Source organism: Nannospalax galili, unplaced genomic scaffold (genome assembly GCF_000622305.1).
Source record: "Nannospalax galili isolate Female #2095 unplaced genomic scaffold, S.galili_v1.0 scaffold432, whole genome shotgun sequence".
Lineage (NCBI taxonomy): Eukaryota > Metazoa > Chordata > Mammalia > Rodentia > Spalacidae > Nannospalax > Nannospalax galili.
In genome coordinates, this window is record NW_008331138.1 from 994,939 (window position 1) to 1,009,090 (window position 14,152).

Sequence of the window (14,152 nt, forward strand, 5' to 3'; positions counted from 1 at the left end):
GGGATGGGGTAGGATGGGGGGTTCCAGGGCAGGGCCCAAGAATAGGTGGTTGGGCTGCCTCTTTTTGCAGCTTGGGAGGTGGGTGGGCCTCATTGACTCATCCTTCATGTGTTCATTCATTTAAAACAATCGGGTTTATGTGCCAGGTAGCATTATAGGCTGGGGGGGTGGGGGTGTTGCATCAATGAACTGGTCAGCAGGTAGCACCATACTCCAGCAAGCAGGGGATGAGAGCAGAGAGTGATGGGGAGCTGGTGAGACATTTGGGACCTGAGGGGTTACAGGGTTAAGGAACTCTGGCAGAGGAGCTGCTGGCAGGTCTGAGCCCCAGGAAACAGCAAGCAGGCGAGAAGCAGGCGAGTAAGAGGAGTGGCCCACCTGCTATAGGGTTGTGGATGGATGGCAGGGAAGGATTTGACTTTTACAGATGGGCGCTGCACAGTGGGGGCTTTGGGGGAGCAGAGCAGAGTAATGGGGTTTGAAGGAATACCCTGTGCCGCTCTCTTAGCTAAAGCTTTGGAGAGAAGCCTGATCAGGGCCAGACTCAGGAGGAATGCAGGGGACTGTGGGAGTCCAGTTGTCGGCAGGCTCCTTGACTCCCCACTTCCCTGGATTTGTTCACAGGAAATTGAGGAGGACCGGAAAAAAGCTGAACTGGAGGGTGTGGCAGTGACAGCCCCCCGGAAGAGCCGGTCCATGGAGAAGGAAAACATGGCAGTGGAGGTAGAGAGTACAGCATTCTGGGAGTCCTCAGGATGGGAGGAGGGAGGGAGCTGAGGCCTGGGACCCTGTCCCCACAGCTGCCCCTGGGCCTGGGGTGCCCCATCTCTCTGGCCTGTGACTGACTTTTTCTTTCTCTCCCTTCCAGGAGAAGAGCCTGGGCCCCTCTAGGAGGAATCCTGGGACCCCTCGGCCCTCAGGGGCCAGCAGAGGGGGCCGGACCCACCCCCAGAAGGGAGGCCGGGCAGGCGTGGGCCGGGCATCCCGAAACTGGGAGGATGGTGCCGGGGAGCAGCCTCGAGGGGGAGCTGGGGGCCGGGGCCGGAGGGGCCGGGGCCGGGGATCCCCTCATCTCTTAGGGGCAGGAGATACTTCAGCCTCCGATCGCAAGTCCAAGGTAGGCGCCAGACATGCCTTAATGGTTGAGTCTAGGTTCTCTGTCCTATGGTTTTCTTTCTTTCTTTCTTTCTTTCTTTCTTTCTTTCTTTCTTTCTTCCTTTCTTTTTCAGTCTTTTTGAGACAGGGTCTCTCTGTAGCCCCCTTTCTTTCATTCATTCATTCATTCATTCATTCATTCATTCATTTTTCTGGTGTTGGGGATTGAACCTAGGGCCTCCTATATACTAGGTAAGCGCCTTACCACTGAGCTGCATCCTCAGCTCTTATTTTTTTTTTAATTTGAGACAGGATCTTAACTCACTAAGTTGCTTAGGCTAGCCTTGAACTTGCAGTTTTCCTGGCCAGCTCCCCAGTAGCTGGGATGACAGGCCTTCATGCTGTGTCCAGCGGATTCATTTATTTCCCTCTTTCTTTTTCCCCATTCCTGCTTAGATGGGCCCTGTCTTGATCCTTGGTCTTTGCCCCCTCACCTCTTTACCTTGCACTCTCCCTACCTGCCTGCTTCTCCTCCTAACCAGCTCTCTGCCTCTCTTTCAGGCTCTGATGTGGGTTTGCCTGTTTCTGTCTCCCACCTGTCTGTGGGGCACTGTCCTTCTGTCTCCTTGTGTGTGTGCTTTGAGCTCACTGTCTCTGTGCCCAGATTCATGTGCAAGGAGTGGTGGCTTAGTGGAACTGCTTCCCCTGCCCTGAGTAGTAGGCGAATGGCTGGGGCAGAAGGTTGTCTGGCTTGGTGGCTCATGGCCTGCCATAGAAGTGGGTGCAGACTGGCATTTGGTGGGGGTTTTGATTCTTGCTCTCACATGGAAATGGTGATTAGATCCAAAAGCTGTTATAAGCATGGTGTGCCAGGAGGCAGTACTGGCCTCAGCAGGAGCACATGAGAAATGTGAGTGCTACATGGGTTCGCTAAGCTGCTGTAAAAAAGACCCCAAGGGCTGGGGAGGTGGCTCAATTGCTAAAGTACTTGAGGGCCTGAGTTGCTCCCCCATAACCCACAAAAAGTTCCAGTTGTGGTGGTGCATGCTTATAATCTGCATGTTTCTAATCCCAGTGGTTGGGAGTGGAGACAGGTGGAGCCCTGGGGCTTGATGGCCTGCCAGTCTAGCCTTCATGGTGAGTTCCAGGCCAAGGAGACACCTTGTTTCAAAAGAGGGTCGATGGCATCTGTGGAAGGACACCTAAGGTCCTCTAGGCGCTGGTGTGTGGATGCACACCTAGGGCCCTCGACGCGCGCTCTCTCTCTCTCTCTCTCTCTCTCTCTCTCTCTCTCTCTCTCTCTCTCTCTCTCTCTCTCAGAGGACCCTAAGATGCTGTGGCCTCAATAGAGAGGGAGTTTATTTCTGTCTTGTGTGCTGAGATGAGTGTTGTGAGTGAGGAGGCCTGGCCGGGTCCACAGCCTGATTGTCTCCAGTGCAGCATTGTTCATGTGGTAGTGGTTACACAGTCAAGCAGGTCTCTCATTTTTGTTGGTAAGAACTTGGCCACACACACCCACAGAGGAGGCTGGGAAATGAAAAGATCCATCTAGCTGGATGGTTCCATGAGTTTCTAAAACCCATCAGTGGGGGAGAGGGGAGAGTGGACAGTGGTGGTCACTATTTACCTGCCAAGCTCCTGCTGCGGTGACTGTCATTACTATTGTGGTAGTGGGGTTTGCTGAATTTCCAGCTTCGTATATATTCCTGATTTAAGGTCAGGCCCCCTTGCTACCTGCCCTTCCCAGAATTCAGGCCGCCCTGCTACCTTTTTCTGCACCGTTAGTCGTATGGTTCTTTCTGACCCCCGGTACTCCGTCTTGTTCCTTCAGGAGTGGGAAGAGCGACGCAGGCAGAACATCGAGAAGATGAATGAGGAAATGGAAAAGATAGCAGAGTATGAGCGCAACCAACGGGTTAGTACCAGGGAAGGGGGGTGTGGGGGGCACCTTGCACGGCCAGCCTGACCACCCCCCTGTCCTGTTGTTGCAGGAAGGGGTGCTCGAGCCCAACCCAGTGCGCAACTTCCTTGATGACCCCCGGCGTAGGAGTGGACCCTTGGAGGAGCCAGAGCGGGATCGCCGGGAGGGCAGCCGCCGGCATGGGCGCAACTGGGGGGGCTCTGACTTTGAGCGGGTGCGCTGTGGCCTGGAGCATGAGAGGCAGGTGGGTGCTGCAGCCCCCCGTGTGGTGTTCAGGATCCTCCTGTGACATGTGTGCACTGGGCCAGGGACTGGTAGACCAGGCCTTGCTTTCAATGTTGGGCTCAGTGTCTATTTGCTTTATTTTTGGACTCTTGGACAGGCTCACACAGGTTGGCCTGGAATTCACCATACAGCCCAAATACTTGGGTGACCACATTTGGTAGTGATTCTGCCCCCCCCCCCCCCCCCCCTTTTGAGACACAGTATCATTATGTAGACCATGCTAGCATGGAACTCACAGAGACCTGCCCATAGGGACCAGTGTTTCTTTTTTGAGACATAGTATTATTATGTGTATCAGATTGGCCTGACATACATAATAAAGATACCTGTCTGCTGGCCTCTGCCTCCAGCAAATGGCTGGATTTGAATTTGCGCTTTTTTATTTTTAGTTGTAGTGCTAGAGTAGAATCCTGGGCCTTGCACATACTAGCTACATCCTCAGTCAGTTTTTTATTTTTATTTTGAGACAAGGTTTCTATGTAGCTTAAGCAGGCTTTGGAATTCTTGATCCCCTTGCTTCAGCCTCCCAAGTGCTGGGATTACTGGTTAGGGAGAATAGTTCTAAGACAAAGCTGACCTGTGGGAGTCAATAGCTGAAAGTCTAATTAGAGGCTGAGTTTTACCAAATGTCACCACCCCAAAGGATAAGCAGTGGGGTGCTAATTAAGAAAGCTGAGGGAGGGGGCTGGAGAGATGGCTCAGCAGTTAGGAGCACTTTAATGCTCCTCCAGAGGACCAGCATCCACTTTGGGTGGCTCACAACAACATGCAGGTTTAAGGCATCAGATGCCCTCTTTTGGCCTCTTCAGGAACCTGCACACATGTGGCACACATATAAACACACACATACAAAATAAATTTTAAAAAAAGGAAGATGAGGCCAGGTGTGGTGGCACACACCTTTAATCCCAGCACTCGGGAGGCAGAGGCAGGCGGATCTTTGTGAGTTCGAGGCCAGCCTGGTCTACATAGTGTAGTGAGTTCCAGGACAGCTGGGGCTACAAGGAGACTGTCTCCACACATATCTGCACATGTGTGCATCCTACACACGCGCACACACACACACACACACATGCACACACACGCACATGCAAAGATGGGGAGAAAAAAAGAAATGTAAATGCTTAATTCTAGAAAGAAAGAAAAAAATATGGGCAGACCCAGTACTTAGGAAGTGGAGGTGGGAGGATCTGGACCTTAAAGTCAACCTAAACTCCATAGTGAGTTTGAAATCGCCACCCTGGACTAGATTCAGACTGTCTGAAACCAAAGATAGATAAGTAAATAAATAGATATATAAATAGGAGGTAGAACCTTTCTGAGAAGGCCACCCAGCCACCTGTTTGTTACCTCTGCCTTGTGCACTCTTGAACAGTGAGTGGCTCTACCTTTGTATCTAGTGGGAGGGTGGGGAGTGGAGTTTGGGCCTGACTGCTTGTGGTGGGGGAGGGGAGTTTGGGCCTGACTGCTTGTGGTGGGGGAGGGGAGTTGGGGTCTGACTGCTTGTGGTGGGGCAGGGCCGTAGGGCTGGCCTGGCCAGTGGAGGCGACATGACAATGTCTATGACGGGCCGTGAGCGGTCAGAATACCTGCGCTGGAAGCAGGAGAGGGAGAAGATTGACCAGGAGCGGCTGCAGCGACATCGCAAGCCCACTGGCCAGTGGCGGCGGGAGTGGGATGCTGAGAAGACCGACAGCATGTGAGTCTCCTCCTTGCTCCCCCTGGGGGCCTGAGTCCTGACCTCTGCTCCCTTCGCTGCTCTCTAGTTTCTCACCCTGGGTATTGTGACAGATGCCAAGTCTAGTGGCACAGGGAAGTCTGCCTTTTTTTTTTCTTTCTTTGGTATTTGGAATTGAACCTGTAGCCTTTTGTATGCTGGGCAAAGTGCTGTAATGCTGTGCCACACCCCAGCCCCTCATTGGCGGATTCTAGGCAGGTCCTCTACCACTGAGGGAGCACTGACAGCTTGTGGGCGGCAGTTTTGTCCTTCCACCATGTGGATCCAGGGATTGAACTCAGGTCTTTAGGCTTGGTGGCAAACATCTATACCCAGCTGAGACATCTGACCAGCCCAACTGCCTCAGCCTCTTGAGTGCTGGGATTACAGGTCTGTACCACCAGAGCCCAGTTTATGTTCATCTGTCTTCCCAACCTCCAGATGGGATGACTATGTAACCTTAACTGGCCTGAAATTCAGCATCCCCCTGCCTTGGCCTCACAGAGTTCTGGGATCACAGATATATAGTACCATGCCCAACTTATATATGGAAACCTTTCTTTGTCAGGCGCTCACAGGTGTGCTAGGTTCTGACCCAGGCTAGCCACAGAGCTCTTGCTTCCCCAGGCTCAGTGCCTCCCCATAGGTAGATTCCTGTGTGTTGAGAATAAAACTCAGGTCCTCTGCAAGAGCAGCAGTCGTTTTTAATCACTGAGCCATTTCTGTAGCCCCCCACTTTTTAAGATTTAATTTTGGGGTTGGGGGGGTTGGGACAGGGTCTCCCTGGTCTGGAACTCACTATATAGACTGGGCTGGCCTCAGTCTCATAGAGATTGGCCTGCTCTACCTCCCAAGTGTTGGGATTAAAGAAAGCTATCTGCCACCATGCCAGACAGATTTATTTTTAATTATGTGTATGTGTTGTGTCTGTGTGTGGGCTTGTGCATGAGAGTGCATTTGCCCTCAGAGGCCAGAAGAGGGCATTAGATCCCCTGGAGCTGGAGCTATAGGCTGTCCTCTGCAAGAGCAGCACACACCCCACCCCTGTCGAAGTTGTTGACAATAACATAGTATTGCCTTTTTTGTTTATTTTTTGTTTCTTTGAGACAAGGTCTCATATAACCCAGGCTGGCCTTGAACTTGCTGTGGAGCCTAGGATGACTGGAACCCTTGGTCCTCCTGCCTCTACCTCTCAAGTGCTGGGATTCTAGGTATGTGCCACCATGCCTGGCTCACAGTGATGCCCTTGCTTTAATTTGAACGTAACTCACACGTGTTCATTCTAGGGTGCAGGCTGAGAGTAGCAGAGTGCCTGCCCCCCAAATGTCTGGCCTGGCTGACATACATGGCAGTGAATACAGACTCTCCCCATGCCATAAGTCAGTGAGGAAATGACCTCGGTCTTCTAGTGGATGTTGCAAATTGGCTGCCTGGCTCAAGGCCTGGGTGTGAGTCCCTAGCACCCCACCTCATATCTCACTGCTCACCCTGCCTGCCACCATGGCCTCCTCCCAGAGTCACTGGCCTCCAGCTTCACTGTATCCTCTTTTGGGTCCTAGGAAACAGCCTCTCAAACTTAAAGCAAAGGAAATCATTGCCTCTTTGTGAGGACTTACTTCCATAGCAGATGTAAGGTTCTGGAAGTGCCGAGTGATAGGCAATCTTCATGAGCTTCATGTTTGGATTGGTAGCTTTCTGCTTTTACTAAGTTCTCTGCCCTTGGCTAGAATTTTTATGCACTTCCAGACTTTGTTTTTGGGCTTTGGCTAAAGGGGAGAAAATTTGTTTTCTATTTTTTTTTTATTCTTTTTTTTTTTTATTCATTGGATCTCCACATGTAGCTCAAGCTGGCCTCAAACTCTCTGCCTCCACCTCCCAAGCACGCTGGGATCACAGGCCTGTGCTACTGTTCTGGGTTTTTTCTTTTTTAATAAAAGATAGGGTCTCACTGTGTATCCCTGGCTAGCCTAGAGCTCACCATGTAGACCAGGTTTTGCCTCTTAACTCACAGAGATCTGCTTGCCTCTGCTTCTGCCTCCTGAGTGCTGGGATTAAAGGTGTGCTGCCTTTTCATTTTGGATTGTGAGCAGTTGTGCTTCCTAGATAGGGGAACTGATTGTTTGGGGATGCTCATAGGGTTAGGAATGAGAAAGGAATGTCTGTTTGTGTGTCTGGAGTGGTCAGTAGATAGTTATTGTGGTCCTGTGTGTCTTGGGAGATTCTAGGTGATGAAGATAAGGCAGTGAACCAAGCCTTTGTCTTTGTGGGACATGTGGTCTAGTGGGGGAGATGAGCAACACACGGCACTGATGTCTTATTCTGAATAATGAGGTGGAGGAGGAGGGAGGTTAGCTGTGGGTGAATCAGGATAGTGTTTGAAGTAAGGCCTTAAGGGAGGTGAAGGAGGGCACTACTGAAGATATAGGGAAGAATCTGCCCACAGAAGTAAGTGCAGAGGCCCTGGGGCAGGAGCTGGCTCTGGCAGGAGAGCCTGTTTTGCTGCCCAGAGCAAGCTGCAGACATAGGGAACTGGGAGCATGTACTTAGTAAGGGACTGTGGTAACCAACTCACTTTTTTTTTACTTTTATTGTGTGTATGTGTGTATACACATTAGAGATCAGAGTACAGTTTTCAGGAGTCTGGTCTCTCTTTCCACCCTGTGGGTCCCTGAGGTTTAAATCAGGTCATCAGGCTTGGCAGCAAGCACCTTTACCCACTAGCCATCTTGCTGGGCCTAGCCACACTGTGGTTTTTGTTTGTTTGAGACATGGTTGTACTATGTAGCTCTCACTGGCCTGGTACTCAGTGTGTAGGTCAAGCTGACCAGACTTGAAGCATCCTCTTGCCTTAGCTTCCCAAGGGCTGGGGTTCAGGTATGTGCTATCATGTCCTGTTCTCCTTGTGTTTATTTTGGGGGCCAGATTCTGCATCTTTGTCTGGTTTTGTCACGTAGGATGTGCCAGGTTTGTTTGCCTTGCTTCCATCACTCCATCTCGACTCATTCTAACCAGTGGTCCCTCTGGGTTGACTGTTTTGCTGCTCTATCCTGACCCTGCCTCCATCTCCTGCTTTCTCTTTCTCTTCTGAGCTCCCCCAGCTGTTGCTTACCTTGCTGTCTTTTCCTAGGTTCAAGGATGGCCCAGCCCCCACCCACGAACCATCCCACCGCTATGGTTAGTGTCTTGGCTGGGGTGAGGCAGTGCTGGGGTGAGTGGTGTATGCTGTGTCCCCCTCCCCTGACACCTTCTTGGATCTGGGTTCTGTTGCAGAAGATCAGGCCTGGGCCCGGCCTCCTAAGCCCCCCACTTTTGGAGAGTTCCTTTCGAAGCATAAAGCAGAGGTCAACAGCCGCAGGAGGAGAAAGAACAGCCGACCCCAGGCCAAGGTGGCCCCCCGTGCCTACAGGTGGGGTGCCTTTCCCATCGCACATTCCCTCCCTAATTTTGTGTTGGTGTCCTGAGCTCTCTGGCTTGAATATGTGGGACACTGGGCCGTCTTGGCCTTCTGCTTCTCAGATAACTCACCTGTCCCCTTCTCTCACCCATCTCTGTCTCTGCTACTTGGCCTTCCCATTGCTCCTGCCTGACAGCTGGGGACAGGTCCATGGGTCCCTTAGCACAGCATGCTGCATCTTCTGGGAGGAATGGGAACAAAGAGCCTTCCTCCTAACTACCTAGGCCTTCCTCTGTGCTCCGTCCCCTGCAGTGACCATGATGACCGCTGGGAGACAAAAGATGAGGCAGTGTCCCCAGCCCCTGAGGCCTCAAGGTCCATGTCCCTAGAGGAGGAGACCCCCACGCAGGTAAGGCAGGGCAGAGTGGAAGGCAGAGTGTGTGTGTGTGTGTGTGTCTGTGTGTCTGTGTTTGTGTGTCCGTGTCCCAAACATTTCCCTGACCTGCCTGTGTTCCCAGAAGCCTCCTGAGACCCCAGTCCCTGCCCACCGGCCTCCTGAGGAGGAGGGGGAGGAAGATGAGGGGGAAGAAGAGGGGGAAGGGGAAGAAGAGGAGGAAGAGGATGAGGAGGATGAAGAATGGGAGGATGTGAGTGAAGACATCACTGAGGATGAGGATGAGATTGAGGAGGAAGAAGAGGGTGCCAAGGAGCAGAAGGAAGCAGCCTTGGATCACCAGTCTCCAGAGGCTGAGCCTGCTGGGAAACCTACCTGTGAGCAGGTGGACCCTGCACCTGCCCGACCCCGGGAGCCGCTGTCCCCGGCCCCAGCTGCACCTTCCAGCCCCTTTTCGCCCACCGGGGGCCACCAACCTGTGTCCGACTGGGGTGAGGAGATGGAGCTGAATTCTCTGGGCTCTGCCCTCCCACCTGATGCCCACTCTGGGGGTGAGGCCTGGCCTTTTGGGAATGCATGAAGCTGGCTGGCTGTGTGTGTGCACAACGGTGTGGCAGTGCCGACACCCCCACTCTCTCACCCCTTTTGCCCCACAACCCCTGTGTCTGGGAAGGGCAGTTGGTGCCGGCTCCATGCCCTCAGCCACACTCCCAGAGCCTGTTCCTGCTGGTTCAGAGCCCCTCTCCAATAAAATGTTCACTTCCTTAAATGATGACACCCCCACTGTGTCCTTGAGCCCCCTCTCCCCTTGTGGGATGTTTGGAAAGGGAGGGCTTGACTGAGCCTCCCCTTCCCCAGGAGGTGACCAGTCAGCCCCTGCCTCTCGGGAGAGTGGGCCCAGCCTTGCAGGAGCCCCGAAGTCTGAAGAGGAGGGGTCTGAGGCATCTCCAGGTGGGGAGCAAGAGGCAGGTGGAGGGGGCCCTGCCCGTCTTCCAGGGGCCTGGGAGAAGGGCTTGGGGACAGAGGATGGATGGGGCCTTTCCGGGTATCAGGGGGACCTGGGCATGAGATGGCAGTGGTGCCCCACGTCAGGGTAGGCCAGTCAGTGTCTGAGGTAGTGCAGAGGGTGAGCTTTAAGGTTCCATCCAATAGAAACTGTGAATAGCGCTGGGTGGATGGGGGGGTATGGGGGGGGTATGGGACGGTGGGCAAGTATTGGACACTAGAAAGCTAGGCTCAGGAGAAGCTCCATAAAGGTAAGGGGGTGGGGCTAGGTTTAGGGGTGGGCCTGAAGGCTGGATTAGAAATCTGAAACGTCCCAGGCCAATTCTGACTAGGGAGATCTTTAAGAGAAAAACTGGTTCAGGTAAGAGCAGGGTTGAAGCAGACTGTTGAGTTTATCTGCGGGCGGGGTTAGTTTTGGGGCAGCCTCCATCCGCCCTGCAGAGTTTCCCTCCCCATTTCCCCGCAGTGGGATGTGGAGATGAGCCCAGGCTGGGCTAATTAGTGGTGGGGGTAGAGGCTGGGGTCCGGAAGGACAGAGTTGGGGTCGGGGAGGGGTAGCCTTAATGTCGCTACACCGGTGCTTCCTAGTTGTAGACGGAGTTGTTCTGGGGGAAGGGTCCACTGAGGGTCGAGTCGGCCGGAGGCCTTGCTGCAGGCAGGCTCGACTGGGATGCGGAAGGGTGTGCTGGGATGGGGGACCGCTGACTGCTCCTTCTCTCCCTAGAAGCCGGCCCCGAGGGCCAGGAGACGTTGGAGATCACGGACTTCCAGAGGGTGCGTTTCTGCAAGGTGGTGGCGGCTGCTCCGCCGCCGGGGGCTGCTTGCTGACCGTGCCTGCAGGACCGGGGCCTTCTGCACTAACCTTCCGCCTCGCTCCTCTGCTTCTGCCACTAGGGCCAGGAGACACGTGTGTGTGTGTGTGTGTAGACACGTGTGTGTGTGTGTGTGTGTGTGTGTGTGTGTGTAAGAGCCAGGTCACTGACGGGGCTTTAGGTTTGGTGAGGACTCCGCAGGCCCACCCATGCGGGACTCCAGGCGCCCGGGTGGAGACCCAGGTGGCAGCCCTGGGCTGCATCTCCCTGTGCACTACCTGCCTCGGACTCTGTGGAGGACTTGAATTAAACGCAGGGCTTCCGCTAACCTTTGAACTGTCTCTGGCAGGGACAGGCTGGGCTGCAGTGCTTGGTGGGCTTTTCCATGGTGGAAGAGGTGGGGCAAGGGACTCTGCGCTGTCCTAACACCTCTCCTCCCCCTCCCGCAGGCCTCCCCGAATTCCTGAAGACGCTCCTGGGAGGGGATGGGGCACTGGACGGGGATTCCCTGGCCCTCCAGGCTGGGTGGGCCTCCCCTCAGCCCACTTGGACCCCAGGGCTCTAGGGAGGGGGTGGCTAAACTGGTGCCAGGATTGCTGGGGACAGGAGTCTGGCCGGGGTGAGGGGTGCTACAGCATCCTCTGAGCCTGAAAGCCCTCGGACACCTGCAGCGAGTGCAGGCTGGACCGCTAGGTGCCCGGGAGGGCACCCAGGGGGTGCTGCTAGGGCGAAGCTAGTACGCGTGTGGGGCCAGTGAGCCCTGCCTGAGCTGCTTTAGGGGGTCCCCAAGAGGTGCTGGGGCCTGGCCACCGGTGGGCAGGGTGTGACCAGCTTGCGGTGTTGAGTCGGTGGGTGAGGGAAAAGGTAGGGTCCAGACGAGGTTGGAGCGCGAGAGCTGAAGGGCCAGGCCCTGTGCTGGAGTTCGTTGGGTAGAGAGGGCAGTGGACCAGGCAGAATACGGGGCCGGGAACTGGGACCGCACGGCTGCGAGGGTCCCAGCTGCCAGGGTGATGTCCCAGGAGGGGGCGGGCCAGGGAAACACTGGCTGAGGTGGACTAAGGACCGGACCAGGCAGAATACGGGGCCGGGGCTGGGCCTGCATCGGGTGGTCCCTTAGTGGAAGGGGACGGGACCTTCGTGGGGCGGTCTTGGAAGGGGCGGGGTCTGTGCTGAGTGGTCCTGGAGTCAATGAGGGGCGGGGCCTGCCCTGGAATAGGGCGTGGGGTCTATGCCCAGGGGTCCGGGAGGGGAGGGGCCTGAGTTGAGAGGTTCAGGGAGGGGCGGAGCGCCCCAGGCATGGGCGGGGCCTGCGTGGTCCGCGGCGCTGGTGGAGTGGGCAGCGCGATGAGGGGCACGAGCTGCGTGGGCGGCGGCGGCGAGAGCCCCGGTAGCGCGGGGCTGAGTGAGGGTCCGCGCGGCCGCTGGCTGCGCCTGGCCCCGGTGTGCGCCTACTTCTTATGCGTGTCGCTGGCCGCCGTGCTGCTCGCCGTGTACTACGGTCTCATCTGGGTCCCCACGCGGCCTCCTGCGAGCCCCGCCGGTCCCCAGCCCAGCGCGCCAGGCCCTCCGTGCGCCCGAGGCGCGCCTCCTGCCCCTCCGCCCGCCGCCCCCTGCCTACTGGGCGCCCCCGGCGGGCCAAGACCCTTGCTGGGACTGCCGCGGAGCCGCCGCCACAGCCGCCCGCCGCCAGGAGCGACGCCGCAGGCCTCCGCGGGCCGCGCGCCCGGGTAACCTCCCTTCCTCCCACCCGATCGTCTGCCGCTGGAGCCCGGGGTCCCCGCTCTGTCCCGTCCCGTTCTGTCCCGGCTGGGCCCAGAGCGGGCACTCTGAAGAATGGGCCGGGGCTGGGGCTGGGGCCTCGCCCCGCGTAGCCTCTGCGGTCCGGCCGGGCCTCTTCGCCCCACGCCATCCTGATCGAGGGCCCTGACCCTCAGCTCACCCCACTCCTCTCCTGGACTGTGCGCATCCATCTGCAATAAACTCCAGCCTCAGCTGCCGCTGGCTTGGTCTGTCGTGTTGTCTGCAACCCTGCCTACCCGCCTGAGAAATCCTTCCTGGGGTCTGGCCATTGTCTCTCACATTGTGTCCCCCTGGCTGGGCTGTCTTCCTTAGAAGGCCCTTTTCTTCATCGCTTGCATGTCATTTCTGGATTATGTTGGAGAGAAGAGGTTTGTTAGTATCAGGGCCGTTGAAGGTCAGGTAGTGTGAAGGACTTTCCAGTTTTCAGGATGTCTGGAGCAGAGGACACCGGCTCCGTTGCAGCACAGAGACAATCAGGTGTGCCCGGATTGCTGTTAGTACAGCTATCGTGGCAGGGATCGAGGCTGAATCACCCGGGCTCCCAGAGAGCTTTTAGCAGTTCTTGGGGTCAGAAAGATGAAGGCGGGATGTATGTGGGGGAAGGGTTGGGTGCGCGTCTGGTTCTTTGGGAAGTACAGGCCAAGTTGCTGAACTGGAGGTGGATTTGTCCTCCCTGCACGTTCCTGTTGCCCAGGCTGAGAAGCTCATGTAGCTTCTGATGAAGTCAAGCGATGGAGTACCATTTTCTGTCACTCACGACTGAGGCCCTGCTACCCCACTGCTGGAAGGGGTCTTCCTGTGTAACCTACTGCCTGCACTGGACACCATCTCAGGAACCTGTGGCCCAGCATCTTGTCAGATGGACCGCCTGGCTGTGAACTGGGAGAGTATCAGCTGCTCTACCAGCTCACCTCTGTCCGGAAGGCATTCCACATAGGGTGATGCAGAGCAAATTGCTTAACTGCTCTGGTCCTGTAAAATGAAGGTGGTAGGACAAAGTTGCTCAGAGAATGAAGCTAGTGGTCCAAACCTGAGAGCAGTGTCACCCTGTCCTGTGTCACCACTGCCCTTCAGCCATAGAATAGCACAGTTTGCATTTAGACACCAGCAAGTAGTCAGGGGGAGGGTCCTCTCTGTTCATAACTGGCCTCCCTTTCAGCTGTCGTTTTCTTCCAGCCCCATTGCCCCCAGCCTTTCTCATTCTGTCTCCATCTTTGTGTCTCCACATTGTCACTTTGCCTCTGTATCTCCTGTCTCTGTAGTGCTCTACCACGGAGGGCTCCCTCACTTTGTGATTCTAGGCAGGTGCTCTACCACTGAGTCATGGCTCCAGCCCCTCACTGGGAGATTCTAGGCAGATGCTCTACCACTGAGCCACACCCCAGCCCCTCACTGGGGGATTCTAGGCAGGTGCTCTACCACTGAGCCACACCCCCAGCCCCTCACTGGGAGATTCTAGGCAGGGGCTCTACCACTGAGCCACACCCCCAGCCCCTCACTGGGGGATTCTAGGCAGGTGTTATGCTGAGCCTAGCCTTTGTTTTTGAGAGAAGGTCTCACTATGTAGCTCAAACTGACCAGTATTCTCAGCAATCCTCCTTCAACCATTGAAATGCTGAGATTACAGATGTGTTCCATCATGCCCAGCTTGTTAATTCTGAATTCTGACTGGCTGTGACAGCGCTAAACATTTTTTTGGGAGGTGAGTAGTTTTGCCCAATCTCACATG

General features: G+C 55.5%; 2 protein-coding genes across 12 annotated transcripts in view; both read left to right on the plus strand.

The window, feature by feature from the left end:
* The window catches only part of Ccdc9 (coiled-coil domain containing 9), a 36,916-nt gene extending 25,222 nt beyond the window's left edge, over window positions 1-11,694 (plus strand). For 6 of the 11 annotated variants that reach the window (XM_017795449.2, XM_008822067.3, XM_008822056.3 and 3 more), the window contains 12 exons: window positions 625-723; window positions 869-1,117; window positions 2,927-3,010; window positions 3,087-3,260; window positions 4,819-5,000; window positions 8,146-8,192; window positions 8,289-8,424; window positions 8,725-8,821; window positions 8,931-9,297; window positions 9,665-9,757; window positions 10,536-10,585; window positions 11,073-11,690. In XM_017795449.2, coding sequence (XP_017650938.1) covers window positions 625-723; window positions 869-1,117; window positions 2,927-3,010; window positions 3,087-3,260; window positions 4,819-5,000; window positions 8,146-8,192; window positions 8,289-8,424; window positions 8,725-8,821; window positions 8,931-9,297; window positions 9,665-9,757; window positions 10,536-10,585; window positions 11,073-11,090 — 1,596 coding nt within the window. In that variant the 3' untranslated portion in view covers window positions 11,091-11,690. Of the gene's footprint in view, window positions 1-624; window positions 724-868; window positions 1,118-2,926; window positions 3,011-3,086; window positions 3,261-4,818; window positions 5,001-8,145; window positions 8,193-8,288; window positions 8,425-8,724; window positions 8,822-8,930; window positions 9,580-9,664; window positions 9,758-10,535; window positions 10,586-11,072 lie in introns of those variants that run through there. The other 5 variants (XM_029558148.1, XM_008822076.3, XM_029558158.1 and 2 more) reach the window with 5 other exon arrangements.
* Window positions 11,695-11,769: 75 nt separating this feature from the next.
* Inafm1 (InaF motif containing 1) lies at window positions 11,770-12,619 on the plus strand. Its single transcript, XM_017795457.2, has one exon. It carries the CDS (start codon window positions 11,920-11,922, stop codon window positions 12,352-12,354), a length of 435 nt encoding a protein of 144 aa, XP_017650946.1. The 5' UTR covers window positions 11,770-11,919; the 3' UTR covers window positions 12,355-12,619.
* The last annotated feature ends 1,533 nt before the right edge of the window (window positions 12,620-14,152 follow it).